The sequence below is a fragment of the Saccostrea echinata genome, unplaced genomic scaffold (genome assembly GCF_033153115.1).
Source record: "Saccostrea echinata isolate AGI-Se365-2 ecotype Australia unplaced genomic scaffold, CSIRO_AGI_Sech_v1 ptg000023l, whole genome shotgun sequence".
Taxonomy (NCBI): Eukaryota; Metazoa; Mollusca; class Bivalvia; order Ostreida; family Ostreidae; genus Saccostrea; species Saccostrea echinata.
Window position 1 is genome coordinate 9,456,846 of NW_026889772.1, and position 19,629 is coordinate 9,476,474.

Genomic DNA, 19,629 nt, shown 5'->3' on the forward strand with positions numbered 1-19,629 from the left:
AAAATCATGCTTAAGTTTGCCTGCTACATATCCATGAATGAAAGAGATTTTCAAAAATTTAAAATGACTAACATCCTGAACCTGCACTCAAGGCCTGAATTTTTATAATTTTGGTAGATGGTAACCTGCTTATTATAATTATGTAAACAGTTTGTCTGCTAGACATCCAGTAGTAAAGGAAAAAAATTTAAAGAATATTATTTCAATCTATGACCAAATTAGACCTACTGAGAGGCCTTAACCTGGACACATGGATTTTACTAATTTGGTGGAGACTAGGTGCTTAGTATATTCAGCGTGACTGCTTGATGTTCGGAGTAATGAAGATTGTTGAATATTACACTAATTTTGGCTCCACCCCCAGGCCTTTTATCAAATTTCCTCTTGAGACTTCATATGGGGTTACGGTCGAAGATCGAAGCACCAGAAAAGTGTAAAGAAGCTCCACATTTTGTGTAACTGTCAAATGTTAAAAGAAATGAAGATACTATAGGGTCATTAAAAAATGCCAGATATATGTGAAAATCCAGTAAACAAAACGAATCCTGAACAGGGCAAAAACATGGACCCCTGGAAACACCAGAAGAGGGATCAGGTGCCCATGAGGAGTAAGCATCCCCGTCGATCGGTCATACCCGCCGTGAGCCCTATGTATTGATCAAGTATACGGAGTTCTCCGTAGTCAAATCAAATTTAGCATAAAAGCGATACCTAAAAAATGGTATCGAACATGTCAGACAAAATGCGACTCAACGATAGCTGTATTTACAATCAAGATCTTTATAACGACCGCAGAATTTGCTAAAAGCTGTCTTTAAACGGATTTGTTGAAATCCTTGTAAGGTCAACTTAATTGTCAGAAGCTTGTCTCGGTTTAAAAACTGATCGCACTCAGAGCATACTCGAATCAGTTGGGATAAAAAACACCATATGCAGGTTATGTTGGAATATTACTACATAAATAAGGGAAATTGACGGTAGTAGGCTGAAGTCATCCCGTTTTTCATACAGTTTAGTTATTAGTTATTATCGTCTATAGTCAGTAAAATATCCATATTAAAACTATATATGGTAGACATATTAATTTAACAATAAATTTACACAATTCGGATAAAAAATCAAATCTATCGTGATATATTTTAAAATTATCTGAAGTTTAAGGCTGCGTAAATAGGGTCACGGAGCACGTTCAAAATTGAGTGATTCAATATCAACGCACCTTAAAATGTGTATAGTCAAATCTCTAATACATGGCGCTTGAACGAAATAAAATTTATACTTTCAAACTTAGCATCATTTTAGATGCTAAACTGTAATGCAATACATTGCCTCGTAAAGAAATCAACTTCAGAAGACGGTAGTTCTCTCTGAAACAAGCAAAGAAAATGACGTCGAAGGAAGTCACGGAACAGCGACTACATATACATTATGTAGCGATAAAACTTTTCCATTCGGGTATTTCTAAAACAAAATATGAAAATGAAATGTATCAAAAGTGATCCATGCATTTGAGTATAAATTGCAAAGACAGTATATGAGTCGTAGAGACTTTGAATCAGACGAAGGATGGTCTGCGAGGAAACAGACTATAGGTAAAAATCTGGTCAAAAGAGTGGGTAATGTCATTAAAAGTGACGTGGAGCTTGTTTTTAAGCAGTTACACGGTAATGTATAAGAATTTGAAAACACTAACAAACTTATTCATCCTACTTGAACAACTGTTAGCAAACTAAGTGTCAAGTGTTATGGGGACATTCTCAATAAAACGGCAAGGCGCTACAGACCGTGTGAGAAATGAAAAGGGAGAGTAATTTTGAGAAGTATCACGACGATTTTGACGTAACAGTTACAGTATTGTCATGAGTGCTCCGTGGTGACAAAATGTTAACCTTGGCCCTAACTTTTGAACAGTTTGTGCTAGGGTTTTCATACTTCACCTGTGTATTCCTTGTGAGAAGACCTTTCCTTGAGTTTAAATATTTTGACCTTGACCTTGGAGTTTGATCCACTTTTGAAAACCTTAACTTTTGAATGGTTAGTACTAAGGATTTCATTGTTTCACAGGTGTATTCTTTGTGACAAGATCTTCCATTGGATACCAACAATTTTGACTTTTGACCTTGGAGTTTGAACTACTTTTGAAAAACTTTAACCTTGGCCTTAACTTTTGAACATATGGTGTTTATGCTTTTATTTTTCACAGTTGTATTCATTGTGACAAGACCTCTGCTGGGTACCAACAATTTTGACCTTGGCCTTGGAGTTTGACCTACTTTTAAAAATCTTTAACCTTGACCATATCTTATGAACGGTTAGTGCTAGGGCTTTCAAATTTCACAGGTGAATTTCTTGTCGCAAGACCTTCCCTTAAGTACCAACAGTTTTGACATTTTTTCCTTGACCATGAGTTTGAACTACCTTTGAAAAACTTTAATCTTGTCCATAACTTTTGAATGGTTGGTGCTAGGGCTTTTATACACATGTTTTTCACATGTTCTTGGGACAAAACCTTCCTTGGGCACCATTAATTTTGACCATTTGACCTTGACGTTTGACTTACTTTTGAATAAACTTTTAACCTTCGCCATGCTTTTCAACAATTGGTTCTAGGGCTTTCACAGGTATATTCCTTGAGACAAGACCTTTCTCGGGGTACCAACATTTTTTTATCTCTTGACCTTGACCTTGGAGTTTGACTTGCATTTTTGAAACTTAAACTTCGCCATCAGCTGCCATACGGTGGCATCAGTGTTTAACAAACACATCTTGTTTAAAATCAATTTCATTTCTGCATACACATGTAATACATGATTTATTTAAACATTGAAATACTTTCTTTGGTTGTTGTGTATGTTTTCTGCAACAGCTGCAACATTAAAGGATTTTGGTTAAGAAAAAATGTTTTAAATTTCCGGCACCAATTGGCCTCCTGGATGAAAATGAAAATTCCAAAACATTACAACACATCTACAGGACACAACCGATCTTATTCCAAAAGATGATCTGGATACTGTGTAGAATGTAAGAGGAGTTCTTGGAACTAAATTTTCAACAAAAAAAGAAAAACGTCGATTTTTGACCTCCAAATGGCCTCCAGGGTGAATATGAAAATTCCGAAACTTTATTACAAATCTACATCACCTATCATATTCCAAAAGATGATTTGCCTACTTTGAAAATATTTGAGAATTATTATTTTTTTTAAAGTATTTTGACCCCTAATTGGGCCCGGGGGTGGAAAATGAAAATTTAAAAGCCTTATTGCACATCTACAGGTCACCAACAGGGATATTCCGAAAGATGAATGTAAGATGAATGTAAGACAGTGACGGACGGACGGACGGAATGAGATAACTTTCTTTTGAAAGTACCGGTATGAAAATACGGCGAGGTACATTTTCGACAACCAACGTTACCTTTGTCATCCAATACAATTTGACATGGATTTTACAAAAGCAGTACTGAATTTTTAAAGTACAAAATGACAACATCAACTTGACGTAACAAAATTTTTCAACGTTTCTGAAATTAATGAAGATATATATTTGGTGGGCAACCTATATTTTATCTGCAATTAAAATCGAATTGGGACAACTGCCAACAGCAATGACAAAGATAACCCAAATTACATAGTTCGTCTCTGATGTACATTCTGTATGCGCACCTCTCGGATTTTCGCTACAACATACCTTCTAGAACGGATGCCAATAGTAGTAACCACAACATTTTATTCAATGTTCGAGATAACAGCAATGTGTACCAGATTTTTACCAGAACACAATGACGTCTGTGGTCAACTTTTGGAAGTGTCAACCTATGATTGGTTAATTTGGTTTTCATGGGCTACCTTTCGCATTTAGAAAGTATACATACAACAAATATTAAAATCAGTACATACAGTGTACATAAATGACGGATGCCAGTTCTAGTGAAACTTGGCATATGTGTTTTTTTTTCTTAACATGGATTATAAAGTATACCAAGTAAAATAAATATTTAGTACGATTTCTATTGCAGAGTTTTTGTTGAACGCGAGTGTGACATCATATTCTACAAAGACGCAGTATCATGAGACATGAGAGAGAAGTGGGGTCCAGAAGCAGTCTAAATGGGCCGGGAGTGAAATCAAGGAAATTTTTGCATCGTGTTTCTGACCCCTGTGAATCAGAGAGGCAATTTCAAAAGTTCATCACGTGGATTTTGGGAGCATTTCGACAGTAAACTGTATTTAATACGCTGTTTTTACCAATAGTCACCATTGGGAAGTTAAAACAACCAATTACACGAGTTTACATGTAGGACAAGTGTAATACGCATACTTATTACAGATGTCATGCGGTGAAAATCATTTCAGATACATGTACTTTTGTTTATAAATGTTGGTAAATATTTCTGACAAATGTATGATAGATCTACTGTAACATTATAAGCGAAGTAGATAAGGAATCTAGGCTGACCTTCCTACAGAAATGTCAATGTATCCCTGAAGAGTGATTACGGTACCATTACTAATATATACACGACTGGGTCATTTTCCAGGTTAATTTTAATAGTGATAGCACCAAATTTAGGGCTATACGTATAAGAATATAATCATACAATGACATGATAAATGACAGAACCTTCCTCGGGATCTCCATGCATGAGGAAAACTCGGCAACACATCTTTATTTTTTTTTCATTTCTTCTGCAAATATCTTTTAATGTTACTTGTTAATGTTGTTTAATTGTGTGTGTGTGTTTTTTTTTTAATTGTCTGAAAATACCTTAACCGGAAAAAAAAAATACCAACTCATTTCATTTATCAATAAAAGAAATTTAATTATAACACATGTATTGCACAAAAGCATTTTTTAACAAAAAATAATGCATATTTGTTTTATACAAATAATAACTGTAGAAAATAAATCAGAGAAAAGTCGACTTAACCATCATCTACACATTCATTGCTTTATACTAGTAAGTGGTTTGTTTTAACCAAATACAGATACATGTACATCATAGGCATGCAACAATTACTTCATTATCAGAAATAGCTGTTAAAAGTCACCCTTAATAAGAAAATAGGTGAGACATTTTTCAATTGTGAAAAGAGATGTTTATAACATATGTCAGTAACTCTTGTAAGATTCAGTAACAGTCTCTATTAATAATAAATACCACAGGGTTAGTTGTCAAACGTTTATATCTAACAATACCAAAGGGTCAGTTGTCAAACGTTTATATCTAGATAACAATACCACTGGGTTAGTTGTCAAACGTTTATATCTAGATAACAATACCACAGGGTCAGTTGTCAAACGTTTATATCTAACTAGGTATATCTGTAAAGATCCCTTCTGGTCTTTGTTTCTGAGGATCTTCATCTCCGATAGTATCACTTACAATCTGAGAAATAAAGGGAAGAGAACAAAATAAAAATACAGGATTTATTTTCAGGCCCATGGGCCACCCACACTCACCAGGGTCATCATCCTCTTTCTGGCCAACAAATAACATACACATATACATGCCCTTGCACTGTTATCTCCAAAAAGGTCCTTGATTTCAAAGATTTTAATTTACAGTATATTGAGGCTTGATGTCACTAAATTTCATGGGGATATTGGCATCTTCATACAAATAATCTGTTTTCTATTCCTATGTAAAACTTTTATTCATTATTATGGGCCCTTCATGGCCCCAGAGGAAATAATTTTACAAACTTGAATCTACACTCATTACAAAAGCCTTCATATATATGTAATCTTTTCTGGTTTTCGAGATGAAAATTTTTAAATAACACCATCATATTTTCTATATTTGTTGTTTCCCTCTTGAAAAATGTGATGACCATCCAAACAAATCTCCTTCACCCAAGAAATCTTTGTGGCAAGTTTGCTTGAAATTGCCCCAGTGGTTCTTGAGAAGAAGATTAAAATGCATGTGAAGAGACTACATAAAGAGAAATGTACATACACCAGAAAATTATTAATCAGAAATGCTCAGGTGAGCTGCATTTATAAAGTTAAGAAATAAAATTGTAATATATATTGTCAACTTGGAATAATGATTACAACTAAAACTTTCTACAAATATTAGAGCCAGGAAATAACAACCACATATTTCTATGTAGCTTTAGCATAGAACTGTGTTTTTAATGCACACAACTTGCTTCAACACAACTCTCTAATTCACTAGGAATCTGCATTATCATCACTGTATTGATAAGTTTACTGTGGTTTAATCAATGTACCTTTACTCGTCCTGGTATAATGCAACCTGTTACCTGATCTCATCATTTGATTGACAAGCTAAATGTGCTGTATGTAGATTTATTTGTAGGATTTTCCAATTTACCTGTCTTGCATCAGCACGACTTAAGTCACCTCGACACATCAGAAGATTAATCAGCTGATCGGGTTTCATGTCTGGGTACTTTGTGACCAGACCCTGTCCAAGAGAAAATCAAGTCATGTTAAACACATCTGATACCCTACTGGAATTTTATTCTTAAGTTTATATAGAATGAACATTTGATTATTGGAAATAGAACTTAATAGCACAGCTCAAGGTTACAGCTACGAAGAGTACAAGCACATTCAGAGAATTGTGGTCTCCTGCTTTCAGGGTATTATTGGATGGATGCAGTGATCTATGGCAATATTTTAACTCTTGTTTGTTCCTTATGCTAAAAAATATACATTTTTTGAATTAATATGTTCTGGTGCAAAAGTTATGAATTATATTAAAAATTTTGAAAATCAACCTTCAAGGTCCCAGGTATTGAAATAAAAAATTATAGTTTATTCAGAAAGGACTTGTCTAAGGCAATGCCAATGAGTAACAAGAGGCCCATGGGCCACAATGCTCACCTGAGTAACTACTGTATACAGGGTTATTTTTGCCTTATGTTATTTTTGCCCTTTCACACTTGCAAATTTAACAATTTTGCCCCATTTTAAATTCGCCCAGTCACAGTTCTATTTAAAAAATTATACTGTTTTCTTTGAATTTGAACCATCTTAAATTCGCCCACGTGTCTAGGGTGAATGGGGCGAAAATAAAATGAGGCCAAGATTTCCCTGTATACAATATGGCCCTTCTGTCAGCAGATTCTTTTTCCTCAGATGAGCTAATAAAAAAATAATGATTTTTTTTCATATTGTGTATTTTGTTGTTTAAAGTAACAAGTAAATCTTATATCAAAAAGAGTGAAGACAGTTGTAATCTGCTTTATTTTAAACAGTAATATCTAAGTGAATTTTTAAGGAGTCTCTTCCAGTCAGTGATCGAAATTAAGATCAGGTTTGGTTTATACTAAGAAACCCATAATGGTGGTTAATTTCTGACCTTTTCAATAATTTTGGCTGTAAAAATTGAGGGCAACAATTCAACTTCAAAATTCCATATTTGTAACATGCTAGTATCCCAATTAATGTTGTTTCATGGACATTTTTCTGCAGTATTTTTTTTTTTTTTAATTTGGGTATTCTCTCAAAAACCAAGTATTTATATATATGTATTCAATGAACAATATTGTATTTTGATTAGATTTGTGATGTGCATGCCTTCAACATCACAGAGATACTTAATATAATGAAAATTGTGCAAATTGTACATGACAATATGTCATGCACTATTCCTTTTCAAACAATGTATTACATAATTGTAAAACCCAGATGAATGTATATGAGCAAGAAAATTTTTTTTGTTAGAAATATATTGGCGGCTGGCAACACGAAACAAAACTAGTTTTATTTTTAGCCTCAAGGATCAACAATATTAGTCTAGTACTCGGTAACAATTCATAAAGTGGATCTACTGGCTCCCAGTTGTCACTATCACCATGCAGACTAAACATAACAGTAACACTTCACTGTATTAATAAACCCATCTCATTACTTCTCACATTGGCCTCTCTTGGTATTTTAAGTAAATTTAATAAAATAAGTTATTTTTGTCTCATTTTTCATTTATCTAAATTGACTACAAGTCTACCTAACTTCTCTCCAGGGTTCGACACTAACTTTTTTAGGCTTTAGTCCGGCCGGACTAGTGCTTCTTTACTTTTACTAGTCCGCATGCAATTTTATGAGTCTGTCAAAAAAGGAAACATCAATGTTTTGTAAAAACATTTCAGTAAACGTTTTTATAATTTTTAAAAATAAACAAAGCATTTTATTTTACGTGAAATTATTTATTCCACAGCACAGATTCGTTGAAATCTCGAGATCAACGAGTACGATGGTATTCCCGATCTCGTTCTTTTTGTCTTTACATTAAATCTAAAATGTCTGCCATCTTTCTTTTATGTGTCATATAAATTATGTTCGCTAAAAAGTTTTTCATCATATCAATCAGTCAAAATATTAAGCGCTGACTTGAAATTGTCTAATGACCTGTCAAGAATCTTGTGGAAAATCGGACATTGGTAAATTATACATATTGTTTCTAGGAATTTTTATTGGTCCGTTCGGACTTATTAGCCCCAGATTTTATTAGTCCGAATGAAAATGTATTAGTCTGAGACTAACGGATTAACATTAGTGTCGAACCCTGCTCTCAGTAGAATACAAATAAATGGAGCCCTGGCCAGCACCAGAACACTTGATCAAGTGGTCCAGAATTTCAAAAATCTGGTAAAATACCCTTGCTTATTACAACTTTTATTCTGTTTGCCTCCTAGATCCCAGGAGCAGAGAAGATTTTCAAAGATGTAATATATTTTCATGTAGATTCAACACAGCCCCACCCTAACATCAGAATCCAGGATCCAGGATCATGTAATTCATAAATTTGGAAGCAGTGCTGTTGCTCATCATAACTATGCACTGAGTTGAAGATTTTTAAGAATCAATGCATTATTTATTATATTATCAATAAAACCCCTTCCCCCCAAAACACCATAAATTTTAACAAGAGGCCCATGGGCCACATTGCTCACCTGAGTAACTTTGGCCATGTTGTTCATTACCAGACTTCCCCCCATGTAATACCTATTGTGGCCCTGCCCTACCCCCGGGGGTCATGATTTGAACAATTTAAAATCTACACTACCCCAGGATGCTTCCACATAAGTTTCAGTTTTTCTGGTCCAGTGGTTCCTGAGAAGATTTTTAAAGATTTTTCCTATATATTTCAATGTAAAACTTGGGATTCCCTATTGTGGCCCAGCCCTACCCCCGGGGTCATGATTTGAACAATTTAGAGTGTACACTACTTGAGGATGCTTCCACATAAGTTTCAGCTTTTCTGGCTCAGTGGTTCTTGAGAAGAAGATTTTTAAAGATTTTTCCTACTGGGGGCCGCCAGAGAAACCAAAAATCTTGCAAAACCGATCATACAGAATTAATGTTCCGCCGAAATATGGATGAAATATTGCGGACTCGGCGTTAAACCCTAATCAATCAATCAATATATATATATTTCAATGTAAAACTTGTATTCCCTATTGTGGCCCTGCCCTACCCCCGGGGGTCATGATTTGAACAATTTACAATCTACACAACCCCAGGATGCTTCCACATAAGTTTCAGCTTTTCTGGCTCAGTGGTTCTTGAGAAGAAGATTTTTAAAGATTTGTCCTATATATTTCAATGTAAAACTTGTATTCCCTATTGTGGCCCTGCCCTACCCCCGGGGGTCATGATTTGAACAATTTACAATCTACACAACCCCAGGATGCTTCCACATAAGTTTCAGCTTTTCTGGCTCAGTGGTTCTTGAGAAGAAGATTTTTAAAGATTTGTCCTATATATTTCAATGTAAAACTTGTATTCCCTATTGTGGCCCCACCCTACCCCCAGGGGTCATGATTTGAACAAATTAGAATCTACACTACCCCAGGATGCTTCCATGTAAGTTTCAGCTTTTCTGGCTCAGTGGTTCTTGAGAAGAAGATTTTTAAAGATTTGTCCTATATATTTCAATGTAAAACTTGTATTCCCTATTGTGGCCCCGCCCTACCCCCGGGGGTCATGATTTGAACAATCTAGAATCTACACAACCCCAGGATGCTTCCACATAAGTTTCAGCTTTTCTGGCCCAGTGGTTCTTGCGAAGAAGATTTTTTAATGACCCCACCGTATTTTTGTATTTTCTTGATTATCTCCCCTTGCAAGGGGATTTGACCCTTTATTTTAACAATTTACACTCCCCTTCACCCAAGGATACTTTGTACCAAGTTTGGTTAAAATTGGCCCAGTGGTTCTTGAGAAGAAGTTGAAAATGTGAAAAGTTTACAGACAGACGGATGGACAGAGAGACAGACGGATGGGTGGACGACGGGTGATCAGAAAAGCTCACTTGAGCTTTCAGCTCAGGTGAACTAAAAACTCTTTGGAAAATCCCTTGTTCAGCATATCTATGAATTTCATTTATCTACTAAATATCCAAGAGCAGAAGAGAAGATTTTAAAAGAATTAATGCGTTTTCAATATAATATACATAATCAATAGAGTCACACCTTAACACTGGAAGCCATGACCCAGGGGCCATGAAATTCTCAGCTTTGGAAGAGGCACCCTTGCTCATCATAACTATGCACTCAGTTGAAGAAGATTTTTAAAGAACTAATGCATTTTCACTTTATAATCAATAGAGCCCCATCCTAACACCAGAGCCCCTGATTTAGGCACCATGACATTCACAATTTTGGACACTTGCTCACCATAACTATGTACTTAGTTTGTTTGGTAATACCCAGGAGAAGAGAAAAAGTCTTTTAAAGAAATATTAAATGCATTCTCACTAAACAAGGGGTGATCAAAAAGTTTGCGAACTAATTGAATAACTTCATAAAAAGAATAAAATTAGGTTTAAATATTTATTATTTTTAAAAGTAGTCCCCTCAAGTTTTAATGCACATCTGCCACTGTTCTGCCCATGCGTGAATCATGGCAGTCAAGTGACATGCTCTGTAGTGTACTGTTCACAGAAGCTTAAAGATTTTTCTGAGTTTTATATTTCTTACCACGCTGGTTATTTTTTTATATTTCTATTTCTATTTGTTTTCTCTGTGATAACTCTTTGAAAGTTAGTTGAGTTGATTTCTTGATAATTCTACCGGAATGTCAGCGAAAGGTTAGGAGCTAAGAAGGCCTAATATGCATGTAATTCTCATGTGGCTGTCTTTCTTCCTGACGCTAAGGAGGCCTAATATGCATGTTATTCTCGTGCAGCTGTCTTTTTGTTTGACGTCAGTGGGTGGGGACTATTGAAATTGACATGTGATGCCTAGTGTAATTTAACTCTATTAGTCTACATTTTTAAAATCTAAATTTACAATTTTATTTCACGATGAAAGGGAAATATAAGGAATCACTGTCTAGTTAGTAGAGTATGCCAGGGACATGCCCTGGCATACTCTACTAACTAGACAGTGATTCCTTAAATAACAAGAATAGTCCATTTGTCACAAATGGCCAATTATAGGCAATAGGATGGGTGGATAAGGATATCCTTTCGCAGAATGAGAATGGTGACCATTACAACCCAACTCCTCTGTCTTGGGTTTGTCAATTATCCAATGTGGATTAAGTATGGGTACCTTCTCTTTGTCATATCTGATATGTTTAAAGTTTGAAGTAAATGATATTTTAAGGATTTGATAATTATTTTACTGTTAAGATATTCTACTTTTTTGACTGGGAACCAGAAGGAGCATCATTTTTAGCCATCTCCCTTCCTTACCTAAAACAATCAATCCAAGTAATGATTGAACTTCTAGCAAGTCCTTTGTCTTCATTAACCTTGTACAAATTATAAAATGCTACTGCATAGGGATTTCCAAGATATACGTTAGACTTTACATCCATTCCTTGCTGAGTCAATCATTTTTTGTCACATGTCAGCTACATATTGACGTCATTTTCACATTGTGACTTTATAAACATGGAGCAAAACATTACTTGATATCTACTATTAGAACATGTTTATGGCTGTATGTGTGCCAAATTTCATTCTGATCTGAATCATGGTTTTGTAAATATAAAGATAGTTAAGGAAATTTTTGATCACCCCTTGTATAATCCATAGCCCCCCCCCCACATCCCCAATACTACAACCCTGAACCTGGGACCACAGATTTCACAAACTTTGTAAGAGGTGCCCTAGCTACAGAACTGTAGCATTATGGTTTTATATTTTAGTCTTTGACCATAACACTAAAGATCCTGTAATGTAAATAAAGTGCAATTTACGGCGCAAGATTTTCTGCACACTCTGGAGATGTATTTCGCCAGTTTCCAGCATTGGTCAATCAACCACCTTTAATTTCCTAATTCTAGACATATTCTATAGCCAACCTGTACATTTTATCCACCTCCTAACCATTTATGTTCATCTCTACAGATCAATAAACTCGTTATGCCATCTGACAACAAATTCACAAAATGGCACTTTATTTACATTACGGCATCTGTAGCGTTATGGTCAAAGACTAAAATATAAAACCATTATGCTACAGTTCTGCAGCTAGTGGTGCCCTTGGTCATTATATCTATGCACTATGTTTATGTGCTAAATACTGGGGTACTGTGAGCACTGAGCTCACAAAATGAAACCCCCACTCTCATATTACTCCATTTTTTGCTAAGAGAAAGCTCAATTATCTGTCTGATCAAAACGTAAAGTAGGAGGTGCACAATGGCACTGTGTAATAAAGATTCAGTGAAGGTATCAATAAATTTCATTCAGGGTATAGGATGAGTTGTGAATAAGAAATGGGTATCCCTAATATTATAGAAAGAATGGCAGTGTCTATGTTTTGCTATGGGAAACCTAAAATATGTATCAAATCAAAAAGAAATAGGAGGTGCGCAATGGCACTGTGTAAAAAAGATTCTGTGAAAGTTTCATTAAATTTCATTCAGTGGTATGGGGCCATTAATTTCACAATTTTGGAAAGGCATGATCGCATACCATAACCATGCTATTAGTTTGTTTAATATGTAATACCCAGGAGGAGAGATTTTCAAAGGATTAATGCATTTTCACTATATAATCAATAGAGTCCCATCCTAAACCAGAACCCCTGAACCCAGGCCATGAATTTCACAATTTTCCAAGAGGCACCCTTGCTTATCATAAGTATTCACTTTGTTTGTTTGCTTAGTACCCTGGAGCAGAGAAGATTTTCAAAGAAATAATACACTTGCACTATGATCTATATAGCCCTGCCCTAGCACCACAACCACTGACCCTAGAGCCATGAATTTCACGATTTTGGTAAAGGGCTTAATGCTTATTACAATCATGCCAACAGTTTGACTGCTTGATGCCCAGGAGTAAAGAAGAAGATTTTTAAGATTGCATTAATTTTGATAGATTTTGCCCCACTCCTCAGGTCCCAGGAAGGCAGGGATCATGAAATTCAAAAATTTTGTTCCCCTTCACTCAATGGTACAATCATTATGGCTAACTTACCGTCAGTTCTAGAAACTTCACTGATAAATCCCTCAATGGTACAATCATTATGGCTAACTTACCGTCAGTTCTAGAGACATCATTGATGAATCTCTCAAGCGCAAAACTTCAGCCAGCATTGGTAAAACAGCAAACATATCTTCTGTCTGTATTACACAATTAGTATTTTTTAAAGCCATGATATAGCATTAATAATTATCACAAAAAAGAAAAACTCTGCAAAATTAATTTAAAACACAGCAGATACCTCTTAGACTGACTGAATATTTATTATAAATATCTTTAAATCAGGAGCATTCACAATTCTGTTCATTTTCCAAAAAAGCTGGAAAAAATATATGGGATTTGCTTGAACATAAAATATCAATTTTACAAATTTTAAATTCTTTCAATTTCATGTATCAGCGGTGCTTTTTACATTTTCAACAAACATCTCTAAACGCTACATCTGTTTTACTAATTCTATTTTCTTTAGAGAAGAAAATCTGGTTGTAAAACAGTTGTCCTGTCATTTACTTGTTATGGCAGAACAACTGTTCATGTTACATCATGTAAACATGTTACAAGCTGAACATGCTCAACTATAAGAAACTCTCATGATTTACACAATTTACCTAGCAAATAATGTTTCATATTCATAGTCTGGACAATATCAAACATATAATGAAGAGTATTGATTACATTATTGCAATACAGTTGAATGCAGACATACTCAATATTTGAAAGCCACATGATAAAACTCCATGCATATGAAGTACCTAACTTCTTTTAAATTCAAAGCTTATGATCATCAATAAACTTTCTAAATATATACTGCAAGAACTGGATATACAATTATTGTAACAAGAAAAGGAAAGAAACTGATAATGATATCTAAAAACAGCTTAATAAATCCTGAAGAAAAGAACATGCTAAAAACTGGTCTCGACATCAACATTCTGAAAAAATAACTAAAACCGTAACAAATATTTGTGTGGTTGGCATGCAAGATAAAACTTACAATTGGTAATTGAATTCGTTGAGTCTAGAATTACAGCAAACATCTCACATTTCAGGGGGAAATAACTATTCCCTATACACTAATTTATCAAAATTTTAGAAAGTCTTTTCCTTAATGAATGGTAAAAAAATGCAGATCATAATGAATGTTAAAAAAATCCAAATACAAATACAGTAATGTTATTAAAGTTAAAAGTTAATTAAATTTATAATTATCAACAATCAAAACATTGCAAGAAAAAAAATTATCAAAAAATATATCAGTGAGAAACATTTTTTGTCTGTAATATATTGTTGGTTTTCATTAACGGATTACAGTTTTAGATCAGACCTTTCTGCAGGGATCCTTTCTACAAAGTAAACTAGTGTCCTCCTTAGAACGTAAACTATTAACTCTTAACATGATGTCCAATAAAAAGCACTACATACCAATAAGCTATCAAATTATAAGAAAGCACAACACACAATGGATACATAAAATAAATTCAATAGCGCATTAGAACCCACCTTATTAGTGTATTTGTGAAACAGAGAAGCCATTTGGTCTGCTTCTTTACAAATCTTGTCTGCTGCCATCTTTCTCTCATCATACGTCTTAAAGGAAAGCTTCCTAAACAAGATTTATTCATGTTTATCAGCATTCTAGTCAAAGTATTTCATCATAAAGAAAAAGATGGGGAATCTGTTCTTTTTTTAATAGTTGAAATACATGTATATGGGTGAATTAAAAAAAATGACCACCAAACTGAATTTTTTTGGAAAAATTAAACTACTTATAACATATTCTTCACTTATATCATCATATTGCACATGCATTCTACCAGGTAGTTTAAAATCCTGAAGTGGCAAAAGAATAGACAATTGGATTAAAAAGTTTCAGAATTTTTATTGGTAAAATTTCTTTTGAAAAAAGAAAATATCATTACACCTTAAAAGATTTTCTAAAATACATAATCACAAGAAATTTGAGTTTTTTATGCTTCAAAATGGTAAAAGGGGTATAAATGGTTAAATCTTGACCTTGATTGAGTATCTTCTCTTGTATATGTGACAAAAAATTGGCTTTTTGATTATTATTTTACATTATTTTTCCAATTCTGGTTTGAAAAGTTTTAATATGAAAAAAATATGAAGCAATAAAATTCCCCAAAATTCACTTTTTTGTCCGTTCAAGTCAATACTTTAAATCTAAGCCAAAAAAGAATTTTTATAAATGATTTCTCTTACAAAAAATACTAGATTTTGAAGTGACCCTATGTTACATTATTGTGTTGCACTCCTGACATCTGATATGTATTTTATTTAACATTGTTTTAAAAATTATAACACACAACTAGAAACTCATTGCGAGCAATGAGAGGTCTTCCGTCCTATTCTGAAAATAAAAACGAAATTCAAGCTGAAAAAGTGATGAAAGAAATTCAGACACTCTGGAAATTTAACCCTGGTCGTCAGCGTGAAAATCCAACGTGCTATCTCCTTAAACCGAAAGTTGACGTTTTCAAGGTTACTCTAGACATTTGCACTCTGAATTACATATTTAAAATTCATTTCAAATACTTTATCTATAAAGAATATTTATGGGAAAGTAAAATACTCAAATTATTTAGTTTTTCTCTTATAATCGGAAATTGTCGTATTTGTTTCCAGTGGGACTAACATCTTTCGAATCTGCGAAAAAAGATGCAATAAAGTGATGCAATTTTCAATTAAAAACATAGGTAATCAAAGATTACGAAGCTCACCTCGACGAATGTTATCTACATGTAAGGCAAATTTCACATCATATTTTTTTTCTAGTTAGGGTACATCCCAAGATCAATGGCCATGCAAGTTTGATTTAATTATAGACCTGCTCAAAAAACTTTTGACCTGTTTAGTAATCAAGGTAATTTTTGTCACTTCCAACATCCAAAGCAAGTCTGGAAATTTTCATCCTTAGATGCACCATCTATGCAAGTTTAATCATAACAGGCCATAATATTATATAGCTACTCCAAAAAATTACCCTGGTCACTCATCTGGAAAATGTACATCAGATTCAGAATCCAAGGCAAGTCTGGAAGTGTCCATCCCTAGATACATCATCCATGCTAATTTGGTTAAAATATGGCTAAAATTCACTCATGTGGAAAATCTAGGTCAGATCCAGCATTCGAAGCAGGTTGGTTAGTGTACATCCCTAGATGCATCATCCATGAAAGTTTGGTCCAGGTAGGGCTTATAGTTACTTGGAAACGAGACTACTCCTAAATCTAAACCTGGTCTCACATGTGGAAAATCTAGGTCAGATCCAGCATCCGAAGCAAGTGTGGTAGTGTCCATCCCTGGATGCATCATCCATGCAAGTTTGGTCCGGGTAGGGCTTATAGTTACTTGGGAATGGACCTGCTCCTAAAACTTTAACCTGGTCACTCATCTGGAAAATCTAGGTCAGATCCAGCATCCGAAGCAAGTGTGGTAGTGTCCATCCCTAGATGCATCATCCATGCAAGTTTGGTCAAGGTAGGGCTTATAGTTACTTGGGAATGGACCTGCTCCTTAAACTTTAACCTGGTCACTCATCCGGAAAATCTAGTTCAGATCCAGCATCCGAAGTAAGTGTGGCCATGTCCATCCCTAGATGCATCATCCATGCAAGTTTGGTCAAGGTAGGGCTTATAGTTACTTGGGAATGGACCTGCTCCTAAAACTTTAACCTGGTCACTCATCTGGAAAATCTAGGTCAGATCCAGCATCCGAAGCAAGTGTGGTAGTGTCCATCCCTAGATGCATCATCCATGCAAGTTTGGTCAAGGTAGGGCTTATAGTTACTTGGGAATGGACCTGCTCATTAAACTTTAACCTGGTCACTCATCCGGAAAATCTAGTTCAGATCCAGCATCCGAAGTAAGTGTGGCCATGTCCATCCCTAGATGCATCATCCATGCAAGTTTGGTCCAGGTAGGGCTTATAGTTACTTGGGAATGGACCTGCTCCTAAAACTTTAACCTGGTCACTCATCCGGAAAATCTAGGTCAGATCCAGCATCCGAAGCAAGTGTGGTAGTGTCCATCCCTAGATGCATCATCCATGCAAGTTTGGTCAAGGTAGGGCTTATAGTTACTTGGGAATGGACCTGCTCCTAAAACTTTGACCTGGTCACTCATCCGGAAAATCTAGGTCAGATCCAGCATCCGAAGCAAGTGTGGTAGTGTCCATCCCTAGATGCATCATCCATGCAAGTTTGGTCAAGGTAGGGCTTATAGTTACTTGGGAATGGACCTGCTCCTAAAACTTTAACCTGGTCACTCATCTGGAAAATCTAGGTCAGATCCAGCATCCGAAGCAAGTGTGGTAGTGTCCATCCCTAGATGCATCATCCATGCAAGTTTGGTCAAGGTAGGGCTTATAGTTACTTGGGAATGGACCTGTTCCTAAAACTTTAACCTGGTCACTCATCTGGAAAATCTAGGTCAGATCCAGCATCCGAAGCAAGTGTGGTAGTGTCCATCCCTAGATGCATCATCCATGCAAGTTTGGTCAAGGTAGGGCTTATAGTTACTTGGGAATGGACCTGTTCCTAAAACTTTAACCTGGTCACTCATCTGGAAAATCTAGGTCAGATCCAGCATCCGAAGCAAGTGTGGTAGTGTCCATCCCTAGATGCATCATCCATGCAAGTTTGGTCCAGGTAGGGCTTATAGTTACTTGGGAATGGACCTGCTCCTAAAACTTTAACCTGGTCACTCATCTGGAAAATCTAGGTCAGATCCAGCATCCGAAGCAAGTGTGGTAGTGTCCATCCCTAGATGCATCATCCATGCAAGTTTGGTCCAGGTAGGGCTTATAGTTACTTGGGAATGGGACTTGCTCCTAAATCTTTAACCTGGGACGCCGACGCTAACGCCGACGCCGACACCGACGCCGACGCCGGGGGTATAGCATAAGCTCATCTCGACTTCGTCGAGGTGAGCTAAAAAGAAAAGTTGAAATTTTTTACTTCTTTTATCACCTCCTGTGACGACTGGAAGTGACGGCTGACGCTCTGAACCCAAATGGTTTTGCCTACATCTTAAGGACTGTTGCTCATATAAGTTTGGTGTCTAAATCTCTTACCGTTTTCGAGTTCTTGCTCACACAACTTCTCGTATAGAATTTTTCAAGAACTCTTGAGTAGTTTTAATTGTAATAAACAGGCTATATTTTGGATTGTTTAACCTACCAAGCCAACTTTTTTTTTTTTAGATTTTGTCAAATCAGTGTTTTTGCAATTCTCAATGCATTTCCTATGTAAAATGTTGATAAAAGGGACTTACATAATTTTTCACCATAATATTTCTCCAAAACTCACTTATTTCATATGGTTTTTGTTTTATATACATTACTGTATTTTCATTTCCTATGACTTCTAGATATTTTAGCTGAAAATGTAAATATGGAAACAAGACAAGGACATACCGGCACCGATCTCTATTTTTGAGTTACTTCCCTTAACAGCTATAATTATATATTATTCATAAGGGTCAATAGACTCAGACTGGTTGATTGATTCTATCATGTAATTGACTAAATTGATTGAAACATATTGTCATAAAAATATTGGCATGGATTTATTTCAATTTTTATTCGTAGTTACTAAATGCTGCTTCCTTCATACAACCTATAGCTAGAAACTGATCTCAGTAGGTCTACCTTTCAGCATATGTCACATCTTTGCCTTTCCCATCATACTGAGCATAACTATGGTAAATGACGACCTGTTGGCTCTTTGTCTCCTGAATACAATGTACAACAAAGCCATTACTACTTTTCCTTCTTGCTGTATAGATGATTCTACCCGTTGAAGGAAGTACACATGCTTTTTGTTTACCTCTGTAAACATATGCTTTATTGGTTTTCACCGCTTAGAGAATTCTACACAGGAGATCACTCTCAATCACTATTTCATAAGTGAAAAAAACCTATATATTTAACCTTTTTTTCTCAGGAAAACTTTGACTTGCCAATGTCCATAAAATATAACATGGGTCCTTCAAAAATGCAAGGATTTTTAAGGATTTATTTAAAACAAATAAAAATAGCGCAGGATTCACACAGAAAAAAAAACATCATTTATAAAGATGAAAACGTAAATTAAAGGTAAAAAATGAGAAAGAAAATTCAGACATAATTGGGATTAAACCCGAAATAATAGAACACCGTTGATGTTGTAGGTTAGTGTGCGAGGTACCAGCCACCCGA

The 19,629-nt window shown here is 35.3% G+C and overlaps 1 protein-coding gene across 2 annotated transcripts in view; it reads right to left on the reverse strand.

The window, feature by feature from the left end:
• Positions 1-4,795: 4,795 nt before the first annotated feature.
• The window catches only part of LOC133191161 (exocyst complex component 3-like), a 70,333-nt gene continuing 55,499 nt past the window's right edge, over positions 4,796-19,629 (reverse strand). The window contains exons 21-25 of one of the 2 annotated variants that reach the window (XM_061326870.1): positions 14,914-15,016; positions 14,408-14,431; positions 13,470-13,553; positions 6,340-6,432; positions 4,796-5,388 (exon numbers count right to left, since the gene is read on the reverse strand). In XM_061326870.1, coding sequence (XP_061182854.1) covers positions 5,311-5,388; positions 6,340-6,432; positions 13,470-13,553; positions 14,408-14,431; positions 14,914-15,016 — 382 coding nt within the window. In that variant the 3' untranslated portion in view covers positions 4,796-5,310. The remainder of the gene's footprint in view (positions 5,389-6,339; positions 6,433-13,469; positions 13,554-14,407; positions 14,432-14,913; positions 15,017-19,629) is intronic. The other variant, XM_061326871.1, reaches the window with a different exon arrangement.